This window comes from Neovison vison, chromosome 7 (genome assembly GCF_020171115.1).
Source record: "Neovison vison isolate M4711 chromosome 7, ASM_NN_V1, whole genome shotgun sequence".
In the NCBI taxonomy this organism is placed as follows: domain Eukaryota; kingdom Metazoa; phylum Chordata; class Mammalia; order Carnivora; family Mustelidae; genus Neogale; species Neogale vison.
In genome coordinates, this window is record NC_058097.1 from 35308433 (window position 1) to 35321955 (window position 13523).

Sequence of the window (13523 nt, forward strand, 5' to 3'; positions counted from 1 at the left end):
TAAGGAAATCTTGTGTACCAGCCATTGGTTATACTGATGTAAGTATGCCCCCTAGGAAGTCAGAGCAAAGACAAAAACTTTTAAAATAAGAAAAGAAAAGAACTTTGTGGCAGGGAATGCAAAACCTATAGAATTCATCCAGGAAAGTCACTAAACAAATGAAAACCAACTACAACAACAAAGAAAACCAACAAATCCTTAAAGGGAGATGACTGATACTATAGTTGTTATAAGAAGTCCACTTTCAACACATATTATAAGATATGCAAAGAAACAGAAAAGTATGCCACAAACACATTTTAAAAAATAAATAAATAAAAACAAACAACAGAAAATGTGTCCAAAGATATTGGACTTCGTTGACAAGAACTGTTAATCAGCTATTATAAATATGTTCAAAGAACTAAAAGAAACCAAGATTGAAGAATTAAGGGCAAGTATGATAACTATGTCTCACTAAATAGAAAATGGAAGTAAGGAGATAAAGATCATTTTCAAAAATCAAATAGAAGGGGCACCTGGGTGGCTCAGTGGGTTAAGCCTCTGCCTTCGGCTCGGGTCGTGAACCTCAGGGTCCTGGGATCGAGCCCTGCATCAGGCTCAGCATGGAGCCTGCTTCCCCCACTCTCTCTCTGCCTGCCTACTTGGGATCTCTCTCTCTCTCTCTCTCTCTCTCTGTCAAATAAATAAATAAAATATTTTTAAAAATCAAATGGAAATTCTGGAGGTGGAAAAATAGTAACTGAAGTGAAAAATTCAGTAGAAGGCTTAATAACAGATTTGAGTTGACAAAAGAATAAGCACACTTGAATATAGACCAAATCTCAGCATACAGTGTATACAGCCTAGGTTTCAGGAAAAAACTTCAGAGGGGTGCCTGGGTGGCTCAGTTGATTGAGTGTCTGACTCTTGGTGTCAGCTCAGGTCATGATCTCAGGGTTGTAAGACTGAGCCCTGCATTGGGCTCTGTACCCAGCAGGGAGTGTTCTTGAGATTCTTTTTTCCCCTCTCCCTCTGTACTACCCTCCCCCCTCTCTGCCTCTCTCAAATAATAAATAAATCTTTTCTTTTCTTTTAGTAATCAGAATTCTTTTTTCTATTTATTTATTTATTTATTTTTATTAACATATAAAGTGATATTAGCCCCATAAATAAATCTTAAAAAAAAAAAAAACTCGGAGACTTGTAGACCCTCCATCAAGCATACCAACAAATGTATAGGGGATTCTTAGAAGGAAAAGAGAAAAGGAGGCAAAATAAATATCTGAAGCAATAATGAAAATATTTGAAGCAATAGTGTCTGAAGCCACCCAAATTTGATGAAAAATATTTATCTGCTCATCTAAGAAGCACAGCCAATTTCAGGGAGAATAATTTAAAGAGATCCACACATAGTCAAATTGTCACCAAAAAAAAAAAAAGACTATTGATAGCAGCAAGTGAGATGCTACTTTCCACATTCAACAGAGCCTCAATAAGTTTAATAGCTGACTTCTCACCAAAAAACCATAAAAGCCGGGGGGGGGGGAGAGTGACATATTCAAAGTGCTAAAAGAGGAGGCGGAATCTGTCAGTCAGGAATTCTATATGTGGTAAACCTATCCTTCAAAAATGAAGATACTTAGACATTCCTAAATAAACAAAACAGTTCATCTCTAGTAGACCAAACCTAGAAGAAATGCTGAACTGCAAGGACAACCAGACAGTAATTCAAATCCACACAATTAAGTAAAAAACACTAGCAAGATTATAGATAAACATAAAATATGGTAGTGCCTCATTTCCTATATGATTTAAAAGACAACTGTATAAAGTGATCATTATGAACCTGTGTTGATGGGTAGACAATGTATAAAAATATGATTTGTATAGTTAGAGCACAAAGGAAAGGGGACTCCAATAGCTATATTGGAGTTGTTATTTGCACTAGGAATTAAGTTTTTTATTTTAGTTAATATGCTAACTATAATCCCCATGGCAACCATGAAGATAATAATTCCAAAAATAGGAAAAAAAAATAACTGGGGAGGGGTACCTGGGTGGCTCAGTGGGTTAAGCCTCTGCCTTCGGCTCAGGTTATGATCTCAGGGTCCTGGGATCGAGCCCCGCTTCGGACTGTCTGCTCAGCAGGGAGCCTGCTTCCTTCTCTCTGCCTGCTTCTCTGCCTACTTCTGATTTCTGTCTGTCAAATAAATAAATAAAATCTTAAAAAAAAAAAAAGAGCTAAGACCTGTACAAAATAAGTAGTAAATGGGAGACATAACTCCTACCTTATCAGTAATTACATTAAATGTAATTGGAACAAACACTCCTATCAAAAGGCAGAGATTGGTAGAATGGATAATCGTATATGAAACAATTATGTGCCATCTACAAGAGACACTTTAAGTACAAAGAAAGTACAGAAAAGTTGAGGGGCACCTCAGCTGACCTTTAACTAGACCAAAAGACTCAAATTACTAAAATCCAAAGTGAGAGAGAGGATACTACTTACCCTTCACAGAAATAAAAAGGTTAAAAAAAGAAGAAGAAATAAAAAGGTAGCTGCACATATATATAGCCAGTAGCAACTCAGTGTGATTAGTCATTAGGGAAATGCAAAAAAAAGCCACAATGTGGTATCACTTCACAACCACTGGAATGGCTGTGATCAAAAAGACAGATAAAGTGTTAGCAAGGATGTGGACAACTTGGAACTTTCATACAATTGGTGGGAATATAGAATGTGCAAATATTTTGGAAAACATAAGTTGACACACTAGTGTGAACGCGCACAGCAGCATTATTCATAAAAAGATCACACATGTATGACTGTATCCATATGGATCTCCAGAAGAGGCAAATCTAGAGAAAGTAGATTAGTGGTTACCCATAGTTGAAAGAGTAAGGGTTAGAAATAGGATTAACTGCTAATGGGAATGGGGTTTCTTTGTTGGGTGATGAAAATACTCACAATTTGTGGTTATGGCTCAACAACTTTTTTAATATACTCAAAACCACCACTTATACATTTTAAATGGGTGATGTTTATGGTGTGTGAATTATATCTCAAAAAGCTGCTTTCTTTGAAAAGTGAACCATTAATGGTAATGAACCAGACATTCCATTTCACATTTTTATCCTTAAAGAATTTATCCTTAAAGAATTAAGTTTTGGCACCTAAATTGTTAACATTTTATCATTTAACATTTGATGAGAGCAATGTTTACAAAGATCCCCTTTTTTTTTTCTTTTTTTAATAAATTTAGCTGGACAACTCAGCCAATCCGCACATTTAGCCCTCCAACTACCATACAATGTACTTGGTTTAGGTCGAAGTGCAAACTTTCTTGATCATCTATATGTTGGCATTCCCCGTCCATCTGGAGAGAAGGTGAGTAAAAATTTATTGTCTTTACAATTAATCTGTCTTAATAAATAATATTCACATATCCAAATTCAACTATTTGAATTCAGTTGAATTTGAATCCAAATAATTAAATCTTTTTTAATCTCTTTAAGGAGAATATAGAAAAAGAGAAATAAGTAGTGATCTATCTAAGCTTATCTTACATAGAACACAGCATAATTTAAAGATACAGTTTTCCTCCACCTTTATAAACCTCATGACCTCCTGTCCCTCTTTCCTGCTTTTTCTCTTCATCTTCACTATGTAACATAAAATACATTTTATTGTATTTCTTGGCATACCTCACCCCCACTTGAATTTTGCTTCAAGTAGCACTTGTACATCAGCACTGTGAACAGTGCCTGCTACACTTTCAATAAATATTTACTAAATTAATGAATCTATGAGACAAATGTAATCCTTCCCTGACAAGGTCAAAAAAAATTTTGCCAGCAGGACCCAGGAGCCCCGTTTAGGGCTTAATATATATATATAAATTTAGCTTAATCCATACCTAGGATTTCAATTAATTAAGGAGCACTTAAGCTTTTTTCTTATTTATTTAGAATAATAATTCTGTTTTTAAAGTGTACTAGATGTTAATTGCTCTTAAATTCTTTTTTCAGTCTATACGAAAACAAGAGTGGACTGCAATCATTCCAAATTCCCAGCTAATTGTCATTCCATATCCTCACAATGTTCCTCGAAGGTAATGTCCTTGCTTGAACTGATCTTGATAAAAATACTGTCAACTGAGAATCACTGGTACAGTTACATGTTTTTAAAACTCTCTCTGCTCCTGCTGTGTTCCCATGAGTCCCATCACTTTAAATGACTAAACATTCCCACATAAAAGGTCCCAGATTTTTTTTATGAAGAACAAATTAAACCTTACTAGAAAAACAGCAAGTTAATTAATTAGGGATTTATACATATTCTGCTTCAATGAACTGATCTTTAGTTTACTAGCTATAAATTCTAAAATTTCAGAATGCTGAATTTTTTAATAAGCATTGATCCTTCAAATAAATGCTTGGGAAGTGTGTATGTCCCACAGTGGTTAGGCATAAGTTTTAGAGTCAAACAGACCTTGGCTAGAAACTAAGATCTACTGCTGAGGGTCAGTCTCTGCACCTGTAAAGTGGGAGATAGGTAGGTAGGTGCCTTAAAAGGATGTAGATGAAATACACTTAAGACAGTGCCCAGCACTGAGTAAGTTTTCACTGAAAAGTGAAAACTGGTTTTTTTCCTTATTAGCAAAATATATTCCCTTTATAGGAATAGCATTTAAATCTAACTCATCTTTGTTCAGTTTTCTTTAATTAATAGAGTGATTCCACTATTTTTAAAAAGTAGGTATAAAGGTATTGACTAACACTCAAATTTCACTGGGAAGACTAGAAGTTGTTCTTAAGGCTAGTCTGATATCAATATGAAAAAATAACCAAAGGGAAAGGGTGTAATGTATCTATGAATATGTGACCAGTGTGATCCTGCTTTGTTACATTTCTTCTCAAAATGGAGGCTGTAGTGTTACTTACTAAATTTTTAGATGGAATTGAATACAATGATTTGCTAGAACCAGTTCATGCCAGCTCATGAGCTGATTGTATACATCTAAAATTTTACACACTAAAATCAGCTATGATGGGAGTATTTACAACATGAAAATTGGCAACTGCCAATCAAGTCTTTTTCCCCACCCCAGAGAGCCAGTTTACCAGCCTACTACAGGATGTCTCTTATGGTGGATTTAAGGGCTTTAGAACCAAACTACTTAAGAAAACAATTTATTACATTTGCTTAAAATAAGATAACATCAGTAGAGGGGCACCTGGGTGGCTCAGTCAATGGAACACATGACTCTTGATTTTGGGGTTCTGGGTTCCGGTCCCATGTGGGGTATAGAGATTATTTAAAAACAAAATATTTTTTTAAAAAAGACAATATCACTAGAAACAATAATAGTCTGAGTTCAGATATTTTTTAATGAATCTGTATTATGTGTTTGTTATTTCTCTATACATGAAATTTATAACAAAACTAGAAAATGTGTATCGTGAGTAGGCAAATGTATAAATTATGGTACTTCTGGACGTTGTAATATCATGACATAGAACAATCTCTTAAAATAGAGTGATAAACAAAAGACAATAAAAGGAAAATGCATTTTAGAGTATGTATAGTAAGAAACCATTTGTGATTTGAAAAAGACATATGCTGGGGCTCCTGGGTGGCTCAGTGGGTTAAAGCCTCTGCCTTCTGCTCAGGTCATGATCCCAGGGACCTGGGATAGAGTCCCGCATCGGGCTCTCTGCTTAGCAGGGAGCCTGCTTCCTCCTCTCTCTCTGCCTGCTTCTCTGCCTACTTGTGATCTCTGTCTGTCAAATAAATAAATAAAATCTTAAAAAGAAAAAGATATATGTGCCTATATATCTATATACGTATAAAACATCTCTGGGCAGATATGTAAGAAATTGATAAGAATGACTGCTTCTGAGTAAGAAATTAAGGACTGGCCTTTCATCCAATTTTTTTTCTTACCAAGATTCCTATTTTCATGGTTTTTTAAAGTCTATTTAAGAAGAACTACCAAAAAATCTCATGAAAGAACTTTTTTTTTTTAAGTATGAGGTAAGGTACTGAGAACAGTTAACCTCAACTAACAGTATTTGTTTCCCTAGTTTTCTTACTTTTGAATTTCTAGAAAATTCTAGTATAGTTTTCTTTTATAATCTCAACATTTTTCATGTTTCTCTTGCTCTTTCTGAAGAAATGTTCTTTTCAAATTTATGTACATAATAAAAACTGAATTGATTTTAGTTTGAGGTATATTTTGAGATTTATTGACTAGAGGCTAACTTACGGATCAATAAATTTTAATTACCCCAAAATAAGTCATTCGCTACTTGCTATTCATCAGAATGATCTTACTTTTATTAAACTTTTAAAATGAAAATAGGCTGAATGGATTAAAAAACAACACCCATCTATATTCTGCCTACAAGAGACTCCCCTCTTGTGATGTAAAGACATGCAGAGACTGAAAGTGAAAAGAAGGGGAAAATGTTTCATGCAAATGGAAACCAAAAGAAGCTGGGTAATTGTACTTACATCAGACTAAAATAGAGTTTAAAGCAAAGACTATGATAAAAGACAAAGAAGGGCATTACATAATAATACAGGAGTCAATCCAACAAGAGGATATAACAATTGTAAATATTTATGCACACAACACAGGAGCACCTTAATATATAAAGCAACCATTAACAGATGTACGGGGAGAAATTGACAGTAATGCAATGTAATAGGTGACCTTAAGATGAAAATATATCTATTACCTATTTTCAGAGAGAACAGAATTCTTTGTATATAACCACCTACAGTGTTGATGATATTAGACCCCAATTTTAAGCTTTTCAAGATATCCAAGTGCTGTATTATATGGACTGTTTTAAAAGAAAGAGCTAGTTCTATTTATACTAAAGTCTGTCTATTGCCATTAACACTGAGGTACTAAAAGTGATTTTTTTTTTTAAGATTTTAACTTATTTGACAGACAGAGATCACAAGTAGGCAGAGAGCAGGCAGGGGTGGGGGATGGGGGACAGGCTCCCTGCTGAGCAGAGAGCCCGATGTGGGGCTTGATCCCAGGATCCTGAGATCAGGACGTGAGCCAAAGGCAGAGGCTTAAACCTTTGAGCCACCCAGGTGCCCCTAAAAGTGATTTTGTAAGAAGTCTCAACATCATTGTAGTAATGTAAACCCTCCAGCATGACACAGAAATGATACACGTGTTTTTACACAAGCCGTCTCACTACATCCACTGAGATATATGGCTGTTTTAGTTGGCCATAGTACCTATGTAAACAGGGGTCAAAAAATAAGGTGATAGGAGATCTTATCAAAATCATGTAACTGTGTAGCCTTAGAGTCAGGGTTTCAAATTCAGCAAGTAAATTAAGATGTAAAAACAATGTCTAAGATTGTCCTAAGTGTCCTTAATAAGTTTACTTAAGAATAATTCTCGTGGGATCAAAGAAAAATAATGAAGCATCTCATCAAAAATTCTATCTAGTTCTCTGAGTAAAATCTGAACTCTGCAGGATCATCAATATTCTTAGCCCTATCTAAATTTAATTGCTGTTGTTTATTTATAGTGAATGGGTAGATGGGAAAATGAATTAATGGATGAATCAACTGATTCATTAATTAATAGCTATTTGCTTTTCAGTCTTGGTAGAATTTTATTATTTTTCAGTTAAAATGTATAATTTTATGATTCTTTTTTATCTGCAGCTGGAGTGCCAAACTGTATCTTACACCAAGTAACATTGTTCTACTTACTGCTATAGCTCTCATCGGTGTCTGTGTTTTCATCTTGGCAATAATTGGCATTTTACATTGGCAGGAAAAGGTTTGTTCATTTAAATGAAACATTAACTTTTATTAATTTGTATTAGTAATACATTGCTCTTTAAAAACACTATATTTTAAACTTTCTTCAAATGACTAAGATTTTGTGATTTTTCACATTCTATCCATAATGTCCTCTTATTGATTATAATTTCTTTCATCTCTTTAAGTTATTAATGTCTCTCAGCAATTCATACAAATCACAAGAAACTAATTTAAAATTTCAGTGCTGTATAATAGTAATAAAATGATCACCCAGAAATTACTGGGTGTATTGAAAAATTTAGAAGTAATTTCATGAAGGCCTGAAAAATGATAAATTTTTTTAACAAGCCTGTGTTTATTATCTACTGATAAAGCCATGAACACATTTTTCCAGGAATAACATCTATGGCTATATAAAGAATTAGAGCACAGAGAGGTTAAATGATTTTCTCAAGGTTTGGGTGGAAGGTAACAGCTAAAGTAATAAACATCTTTTCCATCTATAAAGTATGCTTTGTACTAAACTAAACATTTTTTTCTTTAGTATCAACCCTAAATAATAATTAAAAACAACAGTCCAAGTGTAGGTTTTTTTATACAGTTTTTATGAGGAGGAAAAAAGAGGCTATCACATAAATTTACTAGCAGTTTAGATATAAATTGAAAAAGCTAATTTCTATGAAAATGTCAATATGAATTAAGTACATGAATTAATATGAATATATATTAGGGCATATAACATATAGCAGTTTCCAGCATTGTTCTCAAAAAAGGGCTTCTTCATCCCATAAAAATGTTTTCTTTTGGATTGTCTTTGGATTGTCATGTTCATCATAATAATTTTTTGGTAACTAAATTTAGTGTGAATTTTAGCTGTTTTAACTTGGGAAAAAGAGATCTTAATTGTGATAAATGTCCATAGGTTTGTCTCTTCCTAAAAAATTACTCCTTTATACATCAAAAATGACAACAGAAACTTATAAAGTCAGTTAATTTTAAGATTGCGACTTAAGACATAAAATAAAGGATGATCCTACATACTTTTGTCCAGAAGTGTCAGAATATAGTCTGAAGTACTACATAGCTCTAGACCTATAAAGGAAAGGAAATTAATTTCATTAATTTCTCAGATCATCTGATTATAGTGTAAACATTGTAGACTTAAGATAATAATGATGCAGCGGCTAAAAATTGAAGTTTAAATACAGATAGAGATTTGACCATGTATACTCTCCTGTGATACTATGGTTCATCTCCTACCTCTTTGACCACTTCTCTTTCACTTAGCTGGGTGCTCCTTTCTACCATTTCCTAACCACAGTGTCTGCCCTAAGCCGCCTTCTTTCTACACTTTTCCTGCCAGTTTTATCCAAAACCACAGTTTCAAGCTGTTACCTCAAATATCCCTAACTCGTCTGTCCCTAAAGTTCTCTTAGCCCATTTCCAGCTGTCTCCATGACATCTCTACCTAGATCACTTACAAGCACCTTAAAACAAATATTTTAAAGCTTTGTCTCTCTGCTTTCCTACGTACCTATAAAATTTGATCAGTTGCCCTCTGATTCTGCTTCCATGACGATCCATGCAGCTGACTCCATTTCTGCATTTCTTCTCCCAGGGCTTTAGGTTCAGCTCCTTGTCTTGTCCAGTCCTGCCTTACCTCCCTGAATCCATTCTCTCTCTTTTTTGCTCCATTGATCACATTGCTGCCCTCTAACTCATCATCAGATTTAGCCTTAGTCATGTCACTCTTCTGCTCAAAAATCCCTGCCTAAAATGTGTCAACTCCTTAGCCTAGCCTTGATAGAACTTCCATGTGACTCCACCATATACCTTTCCAACCTCGCTTCTTACCAGCTGCTTTCACATATTCCCTCCTCCTGCCCAACTTCCATGATTGCACCTGTTCTACCCCAGCTTGGAAGGAGTGCTTCTCTCCCTCCATTTCCATAAATACCATCTTTTCAAAGCTTTCCCTTTCCTCACTCCAACTAGAAGTAATGTCTCTCCAAGAATATTAGTGACAGTTTTTACTTTTTTCCCTGAAATACAGTTATTCAATATGTTTTGGTGGTTTTTTTAAGTTTTTTGAGAACACGATACAAAACTGAGGATTTTTTTAATCCCTCAAAATACAAAGCACAGTACTTTGCTGGGAGTGGAGGGTCAGTGAATATATGCTAAATCAATAGGTTAAGGCCAAAATAACTAACGTACCTTACCTAGATTCATTTATTAATATTAGTGCTTATAATGGGAAAAATATAGTTCCATCGTTGTAGAATCTAATGTTTACTATTACTTTCAAATAAATAATAAATGATAACAAACTAAGCATTTAAGGAACATTTCTTATTGGTCTTTAAAATTAATTAGTGGGTTATTAATTATAAAATAGCTACTGTAAACTAAAAATTTCATGATTATTATATAAAAATCACATCTTTTATCTACTATTTGCTTAGAGATTTGTTTTTTTAATTACTTTATATTTCAGAAATGAGTGTTTTCTTGACATTTTCCTGTTATTTATAAACTAATCTAAAATTCTTTTTCAGAAAGCAGATGATAGAGAAAAACGACAAGAAGCGCATCGATTTCATTTTGATGCTATGTGACTTGCCTTTAATATTACATAATGGAACGGCTATTCACTTGATTAATTGAAACACTAAATTTGGCTAATAGAAGAAAATAAGAGATTTTGAGTATTATTTATAAATGATGTATCCTTTGGTAATTATTGAAAAGTATTCAAATAAATATGGTCTGAATGTGTCACAAGGTCTTTTTTTAAAGCACTTTGTATACAGTAATTTGGGTTATTTAAATGTGCTGTACATTTTTGTTACTTTGTGGAATGTGTTGCATGTACTCAGGTGTTTCTGTATTTATAATCTTACTAGAATAATGATGATGGGAAAAGACATGTATAAATAAAAATAAATGAGCAGGGATTTTTGTGTTCCACTTGAACTGGTCTTGCTTCTTATTCTAACAGTGCAAATTACGCCTTTGTGAATGTATCACAGATAACGTTATTTCACCTTAGTCACAGCAAGTGACGACACACGGGCTAGAGCTTAGATACTCTGGCTTTGGAATTGCAGTCCAGCCGGCTTGTCTTAAATTCTGGGTTCCACCACTTCCAAGCTGTTTGAATTTGGTTGTTAACCTCTGTGAGCCTAAGTTTTCTTGTTTACAAATGGGGCTACTCAGCTTGGGTTTGTAAACATCAGATGGGATGATGGATGTGGAGTGCTTAGCTTGGTGTCTGCACAGAGTTAGTTAACTGCTCAATAAGTGGTACTTGTCATGATTACTATTATTAGCTTGTTGTTTGTTTTTTTTTTTACAAACTTCTAAAACTAATTATCAAAATATATAGACTCAATAGAATGTAATTTTCAAGCATGAGGAAATCATATTCTTTGGGAAAAGTAAATTCTTAGTGGTTGGCATCTTATATGACAATTTTATTACTTGCTCATATTAACTAAAAATTATAGTACCCTCCAAGAATTAATATGCACTAAATTTTTTCATTTCAACACTGATCGTTATCATGTGATAATGAAGAACATTTGATTTCTTGAAAGGAAACTTCTATAGATAGCATCTAAGAATGCAAATGTTCAAACACATTTTTATGCTCAAAAGCATAGTCTCTAATTTACATTCAGACTTCAGTGCAAATTTTTGTGAACTTCACCTCATCAAAAAGTTACTTTAAGATTTAAATCTAAGACTAGGAAAAGTTTATATATCAATGTTAATTTTCTAATATGCAATGGACATGTGATGGCTATAAAACACAAAAACTTACCTAATTTTGTTCTTCGTGTTATTTTTTTTCTTTACAGTTCATTGAGAATGGCATGTGTATAAGTGGTTTACTTTGTGTATCTGAGCATGTTAATATGTCTCCTTAATAAATACTGTGTATTGAAACAAAGTATTTTGGTGAGTTTGTAAATATTTTTTAAGTATAAAGTCTAGGGGCGCCTGGGTGGCTCAGCGGGTTAAAGTCTCTGCCTTCAGCTCAGGTCATGATCCCAGGGTCCTGGGATCGAGCCCCGCAGGAGCCCCGCACGAGCCCCGCATCGGGTTCTCTGCTCAGCGGGGAGCCTGCTTCTCCATCTCTCTCTGTCGGCCTCTGCCTATTTGTGATCTCTGTCTGTCAAATAAATAAATAAAAATCTTAAAAAGAAAAAAAAAAGTATAAAGTCTAAATCACTTATCTGCACCATGAGACAAATGTAAAGTGACTCATCCATTGCCTCCTTGTGAGTTCACGCAAGATAGGAATCCCGTGACTATCGTACTCCCTTACTTTATGAAACAGTTATCAACAGCAACACTGCCAGGCACACACTGACCTAAAGACTGTTAGGCTGAGTATCTCTCAAATAATACAGCATGAGTTTTAAAACTCACTTGGAGTCAGGGTCTATGAGGAGTATATTATAAGCCAATAAAATGTTAAAGAGAAAAAAAGAAAAAGAAGAAAAATGAATACTTCACAACTCCTTTAATAAGGTTAATATTTCCCTAATACTAATACCTAGTACATTACAAGAAAACTACAAACCAATATTCCTCATAACATAGCTGCAAAAATCCTCAACAAAACATTAGCGAATTGTATCCAGAAATATAAAAACAGATAATATGTAATGACTAAGTGGGTTTCATCCAGAACACAAAACTAATTTTACTATTTGAAGGGGGAAAAGCAGTATTACTCACCATATTAATAAATCAGAAAAACCACCTTTTAATCTTCTCAATAGATACAGAAAGAAAACTTAAGAAATGTAACATCCATTCCTGTTTTAAAAAAAAAAATCTAGACACACTATGACTAGAATTTCACTAACTGTAAAAGGCATTTTCTTTAAGAATCTACAGCTAAGGGGCGCCTGGGTGGCTCAGTGGGTTAAGCCTCTGCCTTCGGCTGGCATCATGATCTCAGGGTCCTGGGATCGAGCCCCACATCAGGCTCTCGGCTCAGCAGGGAGCCCGCCTCCTCTCTCTCTGCCTGCCTCTGTCCCTACTTGTGATCTCTCTCTCTGTCAAATAAACAAAATCTTAAAAAAAAAAAAAAATCTGCAGCTAACAACATACTTAATGGTGAGAGACTGAATGCTTTTTCCCAATGATTAGGTACAAGACAAGGATGTCCTCTCCCATGGTTACTTTTCCACATAGTACTAGAAATCCTAACTAAAGTAATAATCCAAGAAAAGAAAATAAAAGGCATACAGATTGGAAAAGAAGAAATAAAACTATCCCTATTAGTAGATGACAGGAGTGTCTAGAAAATTCCCAGGAATCTATACACACACACACACACACACACACACACACAAAATACATCCTAGAACTAAGTGAATTTATCAAGTTTAGCAGGACACAAGTTCAACACAATCATTTAATATATAAACATAATGAGCAATTGGAAATAGAAACTTATTTATTTATTTAAAAAAGGGAAAGAGAGAAAGAGAAAGAGCACGCAAGCAGGGGGAAGTGCAGAGGAAGAGGGAGCCCAATGCCAGGTTTGATCCAGGACCCTGAGATCATGACCTGAGCCAAAAATCAAGAGTTGGCCGCTTAACTGACTGAGCCTCCCAGGCGTCCCTGAAATTCTTATGTAGAACTATAATGAAGCATGCATGGAATTTGTATACAGAAAATTACAACATGCCAATGAAAAATCAAGTAAGACTTG

General features: G+C 34.5%; 1 protein-coding gene across 1 annotated transcript in view; it reads left to right on the forward strand.

Annotated features, from left to right (window-relative positions):
• Positions 1–11744, forward strand: part of ITFG1 (integrin alpha FG-GAP repeat containing 1) — a 297293-nt gene extending 285549 nt beyond the window's left edge. Inside the window, exons 15-18 of the mRNA XM_044256211.1 lie at positions 3249–3373; positions 4015–4097; positions 7688–7805; positions 10348–11744. Of these exons, the coding sequence (XP_044112146.1) occupies positions 3249–3373; positions 4015–4097; positions 7688–7805; positions 10348–10407 (386 nt within the window). The 3' untranslated portion in view covers positions 10408–11744. The remainder of the gene's footprint in view (positions 1–3248; positions 3374–4014; positions 4098–7687; positions 7806–10347) is intronic.
• The last annotated feature ends 1779 nt before the right edge of the window (positions 11745–13523 follow it).